At 41.2% G+C, this 17,799-nt stretch overlaps 1 protein-coding gene across 3 annotated transcripts in view; it reads right to left on the bottom strand.

The window, feature by feature from the left end:
* The window catches only part of ITPR2 (inositol 1,4,5-trisphosphate receptor type 2), a 240,651-nt gene that overhangs the window by 39,877 nt on the left and 182,975 nt on the right, over positions 1 to 17,799 (bottom strand). For all 3 annotated transcript variants that reach the window (XM_057370513.1, XM_057370515.1, XM_057370514.1), the window contains 2 exons: positions 4,245 to 4,352; positions 2,528 to 2,720 (listed from right to left, as the gene is read on the bottom strand). In XM_057370513.1, coding sequence (XP_057226496.1) covers positions 2,528 to 2,720; positions 4,245 to 4,352 — 301 coding nt within the window. The remainder of the gene's footprint in view (positions 1 to 2,527; positions 2,721 to 4,244; positions 4,353 to 17,799) is intronic.

The following is a 17,799-nucleotide window of genomic DNA, read 5'->3' as shown; positions in this document are numbered from 1 at the left end:
AAAGAACAATGGAATAGACATGGTTTCAAAACTGCAGTATTTTTCCCACCTCTGTGAAACTAAAAACATTCTGATTTGCTTGGGAGGCAGGCAAAATTTGCTCTGACTGGGTTTTGGTTCTACAAAAGCTGACTATTTCTTGCATGATGCTCAGATGTCCACGGTCACCTGCTGACAAACAGTTCTGTACTCCTGCTTAAAAGGACTCAAACCAGCCATGATCTCCATATGTGAAGTGCTGTACAAATACACAGAAACAAGGAACCTACAGCCTCGCTAGAAAAAACTAAAAAGGGAAACAGGGCAAAACAGGGTTAAGATTTTGTGTCCAGTCACATGAAGGGTTCAGCAACAGGGTCAGGAACAACATCAGAGGGTGCTAAGACTCAGGCAAGCATTTCATATATATGAATGCACTAAAATACATTTAAACGAACATTTGAAAAAAGATCCTATGTGCCATAGTGAAAAAAATCTCTAGYCAGAGGTTTCAAACATGATGCATTCCTATTAATTAGATTTTAAAGTGCTGAAAACTTCCTGCAAGTATGCAGAGAACCCAGCTAAGTTTTTATAAAACAGCAGACTCCTTCAACTGCATATGAATGTCTCAGGCTTTAATGGCAATTAGGCAAATATTCAGATTTCACTGTGATAACCTTGTGCYGCCGACTGCTGAGATTTAAGCATTTGGAGCCATTGCAAAAATGACATCTGTCAATTTCAGCAGTACAGGCTTCATGCTAACAGACACTTGGCTAAAGAATGAACCCAGCTTCAGCCTGTATTATCTTTTCAAATAATAAAAGAAAACCAACAAGGAGACTTGTGGGCTATTCCACTGATGAAAGAATTGAGAAATTTCTGTTCTGAATAAAAATAAACCAATTTTCTTTGATTGTAGCATTAGGCAGGTCTCGTCTATCTAATTGTTGTGTTGGCTCTTTTATTTATGTTTCTAAAGCAAAACCCCCAAATATGATTTTTTTACTGAAGTAATTTTTCTACAATACAATGACTTTTATTCCCAAATAGACTGCAGATTCTGGAATCATTTATTTTTCAACTTCTATTCTGGTCATTTTGTCACTGTTAAGTTTTTAGAAGCAGACTTAGGCTGATGGGGTTCATGCTGAAGACTTGCTGCTGATGAAAATTATAGCCTAAGAATTGACATATAAAAAATTGGAGCAACATCCATGTTTCCATCATGTTAAAGATGCTCCAACATTGCTTTGACTATCCAAACTCCCTGCTGCTCTGACCATATACCTTATTCCTCTCCTTCCTGATCAATTGCAGAGAGCAGATGATGTGTGACACTCCAAGAACATCTGGATTTTAGCAGTGAATGAAGTGATCACTTTTAGACTTTTTTACATATGCTCAGCCTAGAGAAGAGAAGGCTTTGGGGTGACCTCATTGTGACCTTGCAGTGCCTGAAGGGAGCCCACAGGAAAGATGGAGAGAGACTCTTGACAAGGGCCTGGAGTGACTGCACAAGAGGGAATGGCTTYACACTGAAATAGTGTAGATTCAGATTGGATATGAGGAAGAAATTGTTCCCTGTGAGGGTGGTGAGGCCCTGGCACAGGTTGCCCAGAGAAGCTGTGGCTGCCCCATCCCTGGCAGTGCCCAAGGCCCTGAGCAACCTGGGATAGCAAAACCTGTCCATGACATGGGGTTCAAACATGATCTTAAGGTCCCTTCCAACCCAAACCATTTTGTGATTCCATGATATATAAAATATAACTTTTGGCTCCAAAAGCCAGGGGCAGAGTTAGCAGTGGCTGAGCTGGCAGGAGCCTCCTGATCCCAGGACACTGCCAACAGCCCCATTCCTGCCAACAGCCAGCAGCTGTGATGCCCACCAGGGAACTAAAGACATTCAGGGTATCTGGTGGGGCTTCACTGCCCCTCTCAGTGTGCCTGCTTTGATCTCTCCCCCGTGATCTTGACCAAGCAGCTTAAAGCCTCCCCAGTATCACGGGACATTCGCCAGTATGGGCTAACTGGGACASGCTGCAGCCCAGCCATGCAAGGCTGATGGGAACTGGCAGGGGGGCACTGACTCCATGGGAGACAGGCAGATTTAAAGCAGCTGAGGTTCTGGTGAGAGATGTTTTTAAGTGACTGACATTTACAAGTGTTTTAATGGTCTTTCAGGAATCTGCAAACCTCAAATATKCAGCTACACATGTTTCTGTTAAATATTAGAGGCCTTGGCTTAATTAGGTGCAATGCTATTGAGATTAGCAGAACTACACCCAGTTTGTCAATCCCTCAATTTAACTTTTGGAGTCCAAAACATCATCTTGAATACATTCATAACTGCTCTATATTACACTTCTTTTATGGTGGCATGCAAGTATCTCAGCTGACCTACACTCTCAAGCCCTGAACAGTCTTGCCTGTTGTAGTATCAGAGTGAACAGAGAAAAGTGTATAATTAAAATCAAAGTATTTGAAGGTTTAAAAGCAAGGGTTTAACATAAAGGAGCTGTTTTTTACAAATTACAGTACTTACTCCTAATTTTCTTTTGCCATTTCATCTCGTTGTACAGATCCTCAGTCTGCTGGAAAAAGTCATTGACTTTGCTCCCTTGTTCATCTCTCTCTGTTGTGTTGAATACCCGACTTTTGGATTCCCGTGTGAGGAATTCGCAAATATTGGGGACAGGAAAGACAATTTTTTCCATTGTTCTATCGTGGCGAACAATCTGTAAACAAAATGTACATTTTTGTCAGARTCAGTGACTATCCAATCATTTTGTCATATCTCTTCTTGTTCATAGCTCTCCTTTTATTTACAAATTATTGCATTAATTATTTGAGCATTACAATAAAGTTGAATCAATCAATTCCAAAACAGAGTAAAGCTGGTTTTCTATTTTCAAAAGCCTGCCTGAATAAGGTGGCAAATAGAAGTCTCAAGAAAAACCTAGCTCCAGACTTTTTAAATATAAAAAATGCTCTAATTCAGAATGCTTCAATTTCGCAGTATACTTAAACAAATCTCTCCCTGTAAAAAGTGGAGAAGTTCAGGGTCTTTCTGATCTGATTACAAAACTCTTTTCTAATCTTGAGTCTATTTCTATGATGGGATAAGTTGTGAAGGTGAACATGCAAAAATAGCACCTTGTTACTCAGACAGCACTCATGTCTTGTCAATCTTTATCTTTTTACTTGACAAAATCCAAGGATTTTAATTGTTTGCATTTGAGGACCTACCAAGTTAATGGTGAGCAGGCTAGATTTTATTTTATCTCACCACACTGCAATCAAAATCGCTTCCCCATTCTATCGTGGACTTTGCATTACTAAAAATACAGAAATGGGTAGAAAAGTCATTTTGACTCCTACAGCCATGTCTCCGTGCAGCCACTGGTGAAAATAAAGAACCAACACTATTTGAATTTCAAATCAAACAAATGAGATACCTTAATTTGGGGAGATAATATCTGAAACACCAAACAGGTCTAGGACTGCTTTCAGAGAAAGACAAGAAATTTTCTGTTTWGTACAGCAGCAATGCTGGGTTGAGTTTCACCTATCCAGAAGAAGCTATTGGCCACATAAAAGTTGACCAAAGTGCTTGTTTAATACCTAAATTTACAACCTACCCAGATAAACTGGCTGATAATTGCTAAGAGAGATCTCAGCAGCACCCAAAGTATTAAAATATGTTAAGAGGAGCACTGAGCTGCCCTCTGGATAATCACAGCCATGGAGCTTCCATCTATCCCGTGGTGGGATACCTCTGTGGACCAGCCCAYGGCAGGTGTAAAGTTTACAACAGAGAACAAAACTGCTGAACCAGGCCAAGCCTTGGCATTTTAAACRAAAGTCATATTGAATGTCTACACCACTTCAAAAACTCTTTGTTTTGACAGCCAGGCTGTTAATTTGATCAGCCAGCATCAGTGGCTTTGAAACTCATGATTATTTATTTGAGTGATGTACCATACAAGATTATTCTTGATTTCATGACACAGCTACTATCCACAGCCATTATTTCCCTAACAAAACATGTTTGGTAACACAYAGGAAAGCTACTGTGAGATGATCCTTTGGAGCCACTTCTAACACAGGTGTATTCCTTTTTCTCCCACAGCCAAAAGCATATGATTCAGCCTTCTCCTCATAAATAATCCACACCATTTGGAAGCCTGAAGAGAGGAGATACACCGCACGCAAGATGCAGACTTGTCTCACAGTCCATCTTCTGATGAGCAATTCTTTACCTCTATCTGTGCCGTATGTTTGGCATAAAACCTCAAGGCTTCATCTCCTTCATCTGGATCTGACCCTGGCTTCAGCATCTGTTGCAATGTTTTATTGTGACAAGCCAACTAGAAAAAGAAGAAAAACCTGATTTATGTCCTGCTGCTATGTTTTCAGCTTTATCATCTCCACTTAACTAACACAAATCCTCCTTTCCCCCATTCCCATATACTTACATGCTCAACCCAGTGGGGCTCTTTCCACAGATAACAACAAAAATGTAATTACTTGAGAACAATAGAAATAATTTAGTCTTAAGAAGTCAGCAGCAAGTCTTCAGTTGAGATTTATGAAAGGCAGCTTAGCCTGTAGCCTGGATGGTTTTTAGAGGGCTTTTGACAAATGCCAAAAAATTAGACTGAATGTTTCTTTTCACTTGAGTTTAGACATAAAATYTGCATACCTCTGAGTACTAAATTACATTTACAATTAACTTTTCTCAGAGACTTCAAATGGCTAGACGAGGTTGTAGGTTGGTATTTCAGGGCTGGCAAGATTATGTCTGTAACTATTTCTTAGGTAGCTGGACTGCAGCACCAGGCAAATACATCCTTRGCTGTAAAGTTTACATGCACAGGAAATAGGTACATACACACAAACACACAAATACATATCTCCTATAAACTTTAAAAATCATACACTTTACATGATTCATAAAATACATTTGTTCTGTGTTGAACAGTAGATATTTTAAATGCTCATTGCTATATGAAGTATAATAACAAAAATGCTGGCAAATGTACTCATGATATCCTGTMGGTGAGTGAGAAACAAAGACCTAATTATAAGGCATAAGGAAACTACTAAAAATTCAATTTTCCCTWCTGGTGTCCATCCAGAATAGCTGAGGCGTTTCACCTGTTTTAAGATGGGAAAAACTGCAGCAGGAAAGGAAAGGAAAAGCCACCTCCCAGATGTGATCCAGAGCTGAATCCTCACAGCTGACATTACCACAAGAGACCAGACACAGCCATTAGAAACGAGGCAGGCACAGCACTAAAAATGACCACAGGAACCGGGGCTTTGAAGTGATGATCACCACAGGTGGACCAGGATTGTACCACATGAAATAGCACAGCCTGGTGAGGAATTATAAAATAATTGYACAGCTACAAAAAGACTGGCAGGGATTAAGTCTAAAAGTAACAATGGATCCAAACAGATATTRTAATAATCTAACCAGAACACAATCTCAATCATTTGGAATCTCCACGTCTCATTATCTCCCCTCTTTTTTTTTTAACAATAAGGCAGAGAAAAGGTATATATACAATTTAGTCCATTTATTGAAGTTCCCTAGAATCTACTGACCAAAATAAATGTTCTCCTGGATCTTGATATGCAGTAACTAATTAAAGATGAATAAAAAATGGAACATTCGAAAGTAAGAGAATATCAGAAAGGGATATTCAGGAAGAATAAATGTTCTTCCTACAATTTCCTTGGGGACAGAAGTCTGTTTGGTCCTGACAGCAGAACCCAAGCCAATGTGGCAGAACATCAGCATTTTATAAAAGGGTCATGAGCAGATGTTCAGGGAGACCAGCAAAGAAATGGCATGAGTGTCAGCTGCAGAGGAATATTCCTTCCATCAGTAGTAGGTTTCTGTTTTCAATATTTACTTTTTTATTCTATCTACCGAATGCATGGATAGTATCATTACACATATTCATGTTTTAACTTCAACTTCCACTTATTTTTGAGACTGAAATGGTGTTTTAAGACTATCTGACTAGATCTTCCCCTTCATACAAGGCAGATCACCTGATCCAGTCAGCAGCTTTTGCAGCATGACCACAACAACTGCTTAGCAAGACAACTTGAATTCATTTTCTGGAGATCTTTTGCATGCWGCTCAAGACATGCTCTAGAATCATGGAGAAAGAAGATGAGCCTGTGGAAACAAGACAGTTGCTGTTTAAAAATGCCCTTTCAACAGTGTTATTAYTTTTGCCTTTCTTCTTTATTGGATGTCTCTCTGCTTCTGTACTTAAGAAAGGGCAAGCAAGAGCGCCCAGTTCACCTTCTCTGTATCATTCATCATTCTGTACACTACTGTCACRTTCTCTTTTATTTGTCTCTTCTTTAAATTAAAACAATCCCTATCTTYCCCATCCCTCCTCAAACAGAAGTCTCCCTGTGACTCAATTATTTTCCCTGTCTATCTCCAAATGCCCTTTACTTTGGCTCTATCTCTTCTTTAAGATACGAAGAAGAGCACTGACTAGACAGAATGCAATCACACCGTGCTTGGAGTGATGAATTAGCATAACCAGAAGCAAATATATTCCCCTTTTATTATCTTCCGTAACACAGAGGAACTTTGCCTGTATCTTGACCTTTATTTCTCCAATGTGAACCATTAAGATTTGGAGTTTYCTAACAAATGACAAGTCAAGGACATATGGGTAGTTCTTAATAAAACCATGCCAGTTTGGAGAAAAGGATGTGCTWTAGATTCAGAAATTTCCATTAGTACCACGAAGAACTTTCTATATTCATACATGAATTTGTGTACAGAATTGGAAATGCCATTTGTAAAGCATATAAAAACTCCAGATATTATTTTCTGATATGCTCTGAACTGTCCATAGCTTTCATTGTAAAAGTCTCTGTTGATAAATATGAGTAACAGAAGTTCCCTTATCACATGCACTAGAAGAGAAAACTATCTCAGCCTCTTATGCTGTAATGGGATTGGCCTGAACAGAGTGTTCATAGACCACTGGGGATTTGAGATTGAGCACATTTTGCCATCAGGTTTCATCTGAACAGCGGCCACAATTTCAAACAGTGATGTTTTGATGTGCATTGTCCTTTCTGAGGCTGTGCTTTCAGGCTGTGATGGTCCCGTGCTGAGGCGTGAACAGAGCCCAGCACTGCACAGCTGGGGCTTTCCAACACAGCCACGGGCACAGGGACCTGAAGAACAACCAGGATTTTCTGTGCCAGTGCCTCGACTGCCAGAAAAGACACATAAGAAACAATGAAGGATTGCTGGAGGAACTGCAGCACATTTTAGAAGGGGAACCTACCTAAAAGCACCAGCATCAGCTGGTGAAGCTGAATCTTCTTCACTCATAACTTCATTTCTCTCAGCTTCCAAATCTCTCAATACCCTCTTACCTTCTGTGTACTCTAGACCTTCAGACAGCAACCTCAGGGCAAAGGACCCATCAATTTTCTGCTCACACAGGTTGGATTGCTCTACATCAACACAACCATAACTACTGCTAATATTTCTGTATTGCCACAGCTACACTGATAAAGAACATTGGGGACAGCAATCTGAGAGAGCTCAGATCCAAACCAGAGGCCCATGGTAGGACACAGAACAGCTTTAGGAACGCTGTCATTTGGCAACCACAGTGTTTTCTGAWGCTCTGCTTTCATGATCCTTCCTTTGCCCCATAACGAGCTCAAAGGCCCAYGTGGGCCAGGGGGACTGTGTCAACAGCTGCCTTGACCAGGGCAGAGCTTTTTGTGAGATCAAAGACACAGCAATGAAAATAACAATGCAGTGACAAACTGGGAACCTAAAATACAGAAAGCTTATCCAAGCTTATAACACACCCGAGGTGACAGTCTGTGCGTGGCATGCAAAGGCCGTGCAAGCGCTGAATTATATTTTGGTCATATTTAACTTCTGTGATGTAGTAAAATGTTACATCCAGTGTGCTGCACAAATCTTTTGGGGCAGCTGGAGGACAAGAAATGGGATGGACAGGGCTAATAACAAGTATAATGAGAAGAATTGTCCCATTTATGTTCGTAAAGCAAAGCTCAAAAATGGACCTCAAAAATACACAAATGTAACAGAAACAAAAAAATGACCATCACTAGAGCCTGAATTTGCAAAGAGCTCCAGAAAAATCACCATTAAGGAGAAAACTCACTCACTCACACATCAGCCATACCAGTGACAATATTTTAAATGTCAACACTGTATTTTACTGCTCATCAAGGCATGTAGGGACAAGGAAGCAATAGCATRTAATGGAACAGTGATTTCCAAAGAGGGGATGTGCAAAGCATTAGCTATATGAATAAAGATAATTTGGCTTTCAGTCAGCTCCTGAGGAAGGACTGCTGTTCATCTTGAAAGATTTTTACTTAAAAAATTTGGAAAACACTGTAATAAAGCATCAGTACAAAATGTGAAAGATTGAGGAAAGACCAAGAATGCTGAAGACATTAATAAAGAAACAGTAGAGATAAATGACAGAATTACAAGTAATGCTCAGTCTAAACTCCTGACACAACATGACTATAAAATCAGATCTGCTAGTCATCTGGGATGCCATATATGATCAGCAGTGTGGAAAACCACAGCAGACACAGCTTTTRCAATTAATATATGGGTTTCCTGCAGGCCTTTAGTATTATAGTCAAGATTACCTTGAAAAAAAGTGAAGTTATTTAGATGCTGCTAAGGAAAAGACTGATTTAAAGCTGTGAACATTCATTTCACCACCCTGTCATTAACTCACTGAGGTGGGATAGAAGATTGGTTTGCCAAAATACCAGTATGAATATACATATATATGAGAGCACATGGAAAAATTGCTTGGAAAAGAGAAAGTTTTTCTGCACTTTTCATTATTTCTGTAAAACACAGAACCCCTCCCTATTTTAATAAGAATGTGTCAGTCCCTGCTTGTAACTTGCAAAGTRCAGGGGCCTCTCCAGTTCTCATCAAAGGCATGACGTCTTACCCAGTACACAGCTCAGATGGTTGTCAAAATTCCTGCTCATTACACCAGGCTTTGCTGAAACCCCCAAAAAGACAAGAAATACGAGAAAAAAAGTGCAAGAAATACAAGCTAGAAACAGCAGGTTGGAGACCCCCAAATTCTGAGAGATTTACTTCTCTCTCCAGCATTTTAAAACTGCCAAACCTGGGGGGTAAAGGTGACTTTTTTATGACTAGAATGTATAAAGGGATCTAAAGGAATGTGTTTTCAGGGTTTTCATGGAAGAGTCGGTTCACAGGCAAAGTGTCAAACACATTAAACTGATTTCCTAGGAAGGGTTGACGGAATATTACGAAAAGCACTGGATAACCGGCTGAGAAGCAGAAATAAAGACACAAACATCACAGATAGCTCCCGTGCCTTGACACAATTTACATTTACAGTATTGCTATTAAGAAATACTACATACATTAAAAAAAAGGAACAGAATTWTTTGAAGAAGTATTATCTTTGTTCCAGTTTTCTCAATTCTTCTCACAGCAGTAAAGCAGCAGGAAGGCTGGCATGTGATGGGGACATGCCTGGCACACAGGGCACTCCTGGCAGGGGAAGGGCACTGGGTAAGGCAGCACCAGGGGGGTGTTGGGGACTGGGGTTCGTTTTGGGGAGGGGACTGGATGTGGACAGGCTTGTGAGCTGTCACATTGCACAGAGCCCCCTCTGCCCTTGCCTCACTCACCCTCTGGGGTGCCAGCCAGCCCCCTCGAGCCTGTCAGGRCAGGGAGGCCTCTCCACAGTCCTGGGAGTAAATGAACTGCAGCCTCTGGGAAAAGTGAGGTGAGAGTGTTTGCACAGACCTGATGTCCAAGGTGTGACATCTGAGAGATCTGCTGTMAATTATCTTCACCCCTAACCCATCAGTAACCAGATGTCCTGCAGTTTGGGTTGCCAACCCCAAGGCCAGTGGTCCTTCCCCAGGACAAATGTGACAAAATGTAACTTGCAGCAACCAAAACAATTGCATCTGCTCAGATGAGTCTCACCTTGCTGTGCTCGTGCAGCTGGGGCTCAATTACAGCCTCATTCTCTTCCTCTTTTGTCCTCTTCAGTCCCTTTGGTCCCCAGAGCCAGGTAATGTGAGAGCAGRCACCACCAAACCTCCCCACCAGGGATAACCCAGTCATCTCAACAAATACTTCATTTTCTGCTTGGAGAGCACGAAAGGATTAAAAAGCTGCCTGGGGACTGACAAGAAATSCCCCAAGGACTGAGAAAAAACAGCCAAAAGAAAGTCAAGGGAGTAGTAAACCAGATAGATAACAGACAGAGGAGGATAGGAGACAGAAAAGGAGCTCCTCTTCCTTGGCATGCCAGGACCTTGCCACAYGCCAGCTCCCTGCCCAGGACAGATGAGAACACTCGGTAAACAAGGAGAGAAAAAAGCTGGGGAAAAGGAAATGTCATCTTAACCATAACTGAACAGAAACTTTTATTCCAAGTAGCTGTACTAAAAGCAATAACAACTTCTCAGCTCCCCATGTTCCAATCAAAACTGAATGGTGCTTTCTGCAGTACACAGGGCAACTTCCTTTCCAGAAGTCATTACAGTTTTATAGAGCGGCACCTTTGCACTCTACCACAAAGCAATCTGTTAACAAACATTAGGAACAGCAGGGATGGAGCAATGGGAGACTCTCAAATCAAGTATTCATTGATTTCATTTAGACAATTATACCATACAGAGCAACCAAAAGGGTTTAGAGTTAATCTTTCCCTGATGGCTTGTGGTACATGAGCAGGTCCCTGGGTGGTCCAGACGCTTTGGATTCTGCTGCTGGGTCTCACACGGCCTCGTGTAACCTCTGAGACACCAATTCTCCTCCCAGCCTCCACATGGGGCACGCTACAAATTGTGGCTAATAGTGATCTACCTCACAAGGGAGAAATAAARCACCTCAATATTATCACATAAAAGAAACCACCACAGCTAAGTGAACTCTATCACTATGATGTTTGTGGCCCCCCGTAGTAATTCCGTTGCTATTTTTGTTGTGGTTTTGCTGTTCTTTTTTACCCTGATGAAAACCAGCAGAAGACAAAATGACTTGTTAATATTTCAACGACCTTTACTTCCACTTGCCTCCTTTCTAATTTCTTTTACAGGCAAAGCTGAGTGGCAAAAACATGAAGYGCACATGTGCGTGGGGAAGTTCAGGTCAGACAAAACGCGTTGGAACCAAACAAAATTAATTTGGGGTGGGTGGATGTGAAGCATCTCCATGGTTACATGTGAACTTCACAGGCAGCTGTGCCTGCTTGAGTCAAACCAGCCCAATGCATAAACTGGCCACATCTGGATTTTGGTGTACAATGACCATACTGGATACAGGATGTGGACAGCAGCATGCAATCCAGAATCACTGGCCACATCTGGGTTTTGGTGTACAATGGCCATACTGGACACAGGATGTGGACAGCAGCATGCAATCCAGAATATTCCAACAGGATGGCACAACTGCGCTTGTAGACAGCCTCCTGTGATTACTGTAAGCAAAATTTTGTAAGGTACAGGATGGGAGGAAATAAAATGGTGGAAGTGTCAGACATGATTGTAGGAAGGTAATGAGAAAGTTTAATGGAAAAGAAAGAAAAGGAGAGCAGAGTTTGTGCAACTGGTCTTCTTCAGCGCGTAACAAGGAAGAAGATCCCAGCCATATGCAACTTCCATAAAAGGCACACGAAACACTGTGCAGCAATGTTGTATASACACAATATGAGAAAGGCCCAAACCAGGAAGTATATGGACCCAAATCCACACAGCAAGAGAACTGTTTGCCTCTAAAAGCCACCAACACTTTATACACACACGAAATACATAAATACACCTGAGATAAGAGAGCTTTGAAAGGCACAGCCTTTTTGGGAACTCTTAAAATCCTTTTGTTCCCAAGCACTTCACTTTCTATGTTTCTCTTCTCTGAAGAATGTGACTCTCTGCCAGCTATCTTCTTCCGTCTACTATGTGGCTTCTGTAGAATAGCAAGGCTAGTACAAACAAAAGGAGGAACTGCTGATGACTCTCACTTTGGGGACAGTGTGGTGAGGCGAACCACAGTTTTAAGTTTTTAAGTTTTTAAGCTTTTAAGTACGGACACACTTCCTTCTGTAAGCTGTAAGACCAGAAGACGTTGACTGGAAGTCAACATCCCTTCCTCTGGCACCCTGAGCAGAAAGTACCTCRTGGGTTGAGCCTTCCAGAATGGACTCATCCTCTTCTTCAGGATCTACCCAAACTCATGTTACCTCTTAYATTTGCAGGGTGGTGCCACGGTTCCTTTGGCACAGTGGGACCCCTTGGCTGGATTCACTAACCCAAGCTGACATAACCAGCAACTCTGCTACAGGCAGGTGTGGCTTGGAAGACAGCCACAGTACACACTGTCCCTGCAGAGATGGACAGGTCATGTCCCTGCCTTCAATGAGGCACATTAAAGGGGCTTAAGTCCTCAGCTGCAGCTTGGTCTCATGGCTCAGCCTCCTTAATTCAAGTTACATCGAAGTCAAATTAAAAAGCTTGTTCATAGCCAGTCCTGTTCACATCCCACTTCCTCGACACACAGTTCCACAACACACAGAAAAACGTGTTCACTCAGAGTCAAAACCATACAAGACTAGAGTAGCAAGCAAACAGCTGAAGCTGAAAGTCAGATTTACAGCAGACATGGACTTCCTGCTATCTGCTGGGCCTGATGTATGTACACTGCGGGGTACAGGACAGTGTAGAAGTGTGGAGATGGGAAGGAACTGAGAGATGACTCCCCTCAAACAATTCCAATGGTGAGATTTTCCAGCATTGTCAACCATGCTGTTGAATCTCTGCCTCTCCCTCCAATTAGCAGAGCAAAACATCCCTAAAAAACCAAAAAGCACCTAGGAGCATAGGAACAGAGAGAGGAGAATGTAAAATGAAGAGCTGGTCTTTCCAACTCTGTATTGTGGCTATAGACCTCAGGAGAGCACTTTCACCTGGCACCTCTGAAGTAACAGTTCCTGCTGGGATTAAAAATTTCGCCTCTCTTCTCATCAGATATTCACAAATAATGCTGCCTTACCCCACCAACTAGCAGCTAAACGCTGTTCTGCAGACTCAAAGACAGAAAAAGCTGGAAATATTTTCCAAACAAAGTTCATTTAAGGCTACTGCAAATCATAATTTGTAGAACAAACTCCGAAAATCCTTGCCCATAGAAAAACGCAGATAGAAGGCTTCTTTAARCCCAGGCTGATTAGATGCCTATCTGTGTGCAGCTCTGAAGGTGATCATAAGTAACTGATCACCTCACTTCTGGTAGAAAAKCATAATCAGCCGTTAAAACTAAATTTCACAGCTGGACACTTTTATTCAGTATCTCATAAAGCTGCCTCAGAAAAAGTGCAAGGTGAACCTCATTTTCACTTTTCTGCACTGTGTTAAATAAATGAAATACAGTGGATGGCAACTGAGCTCTGCCGATTTGTAGATTATAAATTCAGATCTTGTCTGGAAAACTCTATGGTGACTGAGATACCTAATTAAATTGTGACATCAGAAGAGATGAGAGTTAAAACGGAGCAACTGTGAGGAACAAACATATTTTGACATTCTGTTTAATGCTCTTTATTTTTGTTAACCTGTAATTACTTCAATGACTACTGAACATAAAAAAGTATGTCTTTGTTAGAGAAAATGCCCCCCCTCCCGATTTTAATTAAGGTGTAGGATTTCACAATGCAGATATCTGAGGCCTGTTAGAACTGCTCTGATACTATTAAATGAGACCAGATTTCACTTCCATGGTATTTCCAAGGTTACCCTCACTTCCCCTCAAACCAAACAAACAGTTCCTCCAAGCAAAATGGAGGAGTAAAACGTTTTAGTTGTGGTTTAGTTACAAGAAAAAGGTGCACCTTGGCTCATTTGATGGTTCCCTCTAACGGAACAGCTCCATCTCTGCCTCCAGAGCAGGAACTCAACACTTTGTGTAATTCAACTCCCTTAATGAGGGGAATTTGAAGCAATTTGAACAAAATAGCTATATTACATATGTTTCTGGGCCAGTGATATGTGCACACAGCACTTGAGGGAGACTGAACACACAGTCTGCTTTGAAGGGTGASTTTGGAAAGATGGCACTGTGTGGTCCCACATTTATTGCCTCTCAACAGCTCCAGATTGAGTTTACACTGTTTACAAGGAAAGTAACTTTTATTTCTACATAACACTTCTCAAAGCAACTTCAACTTAAAAGTTTTAAGTCAAGCATCCTCTTTGTGACCCATATATCATCACTCTTAACGCAGACTGTGCATGCCAAACACAAGCAGGCAGCTCCAGGGTAAGAGGGTGTGAGGACAACAGGGCAAGTTCTCTGCTAGTATRAATCAGTATAAATCAATATTGCTTGCCTACTTGGAGTGGAGGCATTTCCACATAGACCAGCTGTGGATTCAGCCAAATGAAGCAGARTAACTGGCCCATGGGTGACAGAGAACCAAAGGAGGACCAAGTCCCTCTGTTCACCCCATGWTGCCTCAGACAGCAATAAAAAGGTAGTGGAGTTATTGCTAGGACAGGGCTGCAAACACAGCCTGAGAGCAGAGAATGTCTTGAACAGTATTTCATTGTCCCACAGCCAATTTTCAGAGTAAAAACCACAGACTAATGTGAAGATTTCACAATGCAGACATTTGACAAAGAAAGGATATTTCTTCTGGTGTAACGTTTGGGCCCCAACACCAATACAACATATTTCCCAATGACAGAAAATCTTGTAAACCACAAAACACAAGGATTACAGAAGTTAAAGATAGAAGAAGAAACCCACAAAACAGAAATATTAAGGCCACCTGTGCACTAGTGAAATGTACGGTTGCCACAGTCAAACAGGATTAACGTTACATATAATAAATCACACACATATACAGCATAGACACTTCATCTTATTCTAGAGAAGTAGAATCAGAAATATTAAAATAAGTTAAAAGTTTTATGGCCAACCTACAGCATAAAGCTCGAACTTGAATTCTAGCAGCTCTCAGCAGTCTAAGTCAATGTGACAGCAGATGGAAAACAGAGGTTCCCATGCAGATCCCTATCAAAGTCRGAACAGGATTCTGAGGTGAATGCTTCCAAGGAGAAGGGGAGAAAAGAAAAACAATGAAGGACAAGTTGCCAAGGTTATAACCTGAGACCTAACATCAGCCACAGACGTTTATTTAATCTTTCAGGTGCTCATTAGTGTCAAGCCCTGGTGGCAGCCTCCATACTGTCTCTCTATACCGCAGCTGGCTGAACGAGGAGTTCTATCCCATCCTAATGAGCCAAAGGAGGGTGATGTGCGTCACTGGCTTCTGTTTCAATCTTGGCAATCTCCGTGTAAAAGCCTTGCAACAGCTTCTGATTCTCCTGACATTTAATTAGCTGGTGTCATTTTGATGCCATAGCCTGTCTCATCAAGATGATAACTACAAAACAACATGTGGAGCATAAAAGTTCCATGAAAAGTTTCAGGTCTGGCAGCCAAGCTTATGAGTCCCCTGACAGTCACGGTTCCTGGGACTGGTTCCCATTAGCCCTTTGTTTTGGCACTGCTATCAGCAAGAGCTTCTCTGTTAAGGACAGAGAAACAAAAAAAAMCACCAAAAAACTGCAAACCTCAGCATAGCCTTGCAAAAAACGACATCCTTTAGCTTGAAAAATTTTACCTGTCCTGCAGAAAGAGAGCATCCTTACTGCACAAACTCACAGCTATTCATCCTGAAGGACAGGTTTATCCTACAGGATAGAGTCCATCATCTTCTGGCCTCAAAAGGTAATCCTATTTATTTCAGTGTGTACAGTATTTGTCTCCATTTGCCAGCTGGTACTCAGGAAGACAATATCCAGCAATATCTACCAATTGCTCCTTGTTCACATCAGCTGCAAAATTTCACAATGGTCATTGCTACACAAAAGGTGAGTGATCTGCATTTTTACTCAATATAACCAGTGGGGTTTTTTTTTTCCAAAATCCTASTCTCACACATTAAAACACTGTTTATTTTTTGAGTGTACCAGTCAGACATGTGCAAAAACTCAAATGAACCATGACATTTTGGTTATAAAACAGAATCAATTCAAAATCTTTGTCATCAGAACCTAGGTACAACCTAACGTTTTGTAAAGATAGACATGCAACTACCTTAGAGGGAGGAGGAGAAAGAACTCAGCGAGCTTAAAAAATTTACTGAACCAGTGTGTTTTCCAGACCTCAGCTCTTCTGGAGGATCCTTGCCTGAGCTCAAAGCTGCTTCCCAACTGGATGAGCCTATCCTTTGGAGCAACTGGGAACTCACAGCTCCCACAGGGGCAGGGAGATTTCTTTTAGGCAAATGTTATGGGCCAGTAATGGCAACATGCCTATAAAGGGTGAGGGTGTACTTGGAAGACTTTTCCCCTTGTCTTCTGTTCACCTCATTTCCATGATATAACCATKATATTAAAGTTTCAGCCAGTTCATGCCCACTGCAGACCACTGGTCCACCAGTTCCCGATCCTAAACAGCCTTTCAGGTGCTTCTTTGCTGTGTCTGAGAGAAGGTGCTTGTCCATGCATATTATTGAGCAATTAATTTCTGCCTTCTTCATCAACATTTCTCTATAAAAAGTCAAATTTCACCCTGAATTTACGCCTGACCACAATCACACTTCATGCAGAAGAGTGTTTAGTCAGTCTGGRACACCTCACTCAGTTCAGAAAGCTTTGCAGAAGCCACCTGCAGTGACCCTACTCCACATTTGAAGGCCCACATTTATAGTGTTACTTCTTGTTTCTTCATACATTAAAGCATGGAAAATCTGCACCCATCATTTTAAGGAAGGTCTTGCCATGGAATCTCTTGACCTGCCTTGAATTATATTCAGGTCAAGACAAATGGATGAGTACAAGATCCACATTTACCCTATAGTATAAGCTTTGATAATTGCATTTTGTTTTACACATGCACACACAAACTCAAGGGCAAAGGAGGATGAAGGYCTAAGTGAATCTGTCTAAAAGTTAAAATACAGCAAAGTGAAGGAAATCCAGGAACTGCTCCAAACTACAACACCAAAAATAACCAGCCACAAAAAAAACCCCTTAAGCCTTACAATACCTTCCTCCCTCACACACACACACACACACACACACACACACACATTTGCATCTGTTACCTTACGAAAGCTTTTCTTGCCTCAGCAATCCATAATAGTAGCAGCATAGGAAAGTTTATTAGAAAAAACAAGTTAGCATGTCTCTAAAAGACTTTTGGAGTACTAATGTGCCCAATGATTATGCACTTCCCAACTGCACTACCCAATAAATGCCCATTTTCCACATTAGCAAAGTAGATGGGATCGAGTGGGCAAAGGAAGGAAGCCAATGTGGCAGTCAAAGCAAAGCACTGAGGATCAAACAAAGCAGATTTRCTTCCTATGACAGCTCATGAATTGCTGTCTGTGCCTGCTTCTGCCTTGGGGCCATTACCTGTAACACCAGGTAACACTTCCTACCTAAAAAAGGACAAACAAAATTAATGCGAGCTTGTAACTGCTCCAGAATTCTATAAAAAATAAGATTAATTATTTAAAAATTTCTGAAGCCATTATTATTATTATTATTATTATTATTATTATTATTATTATTATTATTGCTATTACTATTACTATTACTATTACTATTACTATTATTATTATTTCTTTGTTCTGCTGGAGCACGTAAGAGTCCGAGAACCATGCAGTTATAGGCACAGCACTGATGTGG

This window comes from Malurus melanocephalus, unplaced genomic scaffold (assembly GCF_030028575.1).
Source record: "Malurus melanocephalus ecotype Western Australia unplaced genomic scaffold, MMel_1.1 scaffold_128, whole genome shotgun sequence".
Lineage (NCBI taxonomy): Eukaryota > Metazoa > Chordata > Aves > Passeriformes > Maluridae > Malurus > Malurus melanocephalus.
This window is presented reverse-complemented; position numbering and strand designations above follow the sequence as displayed.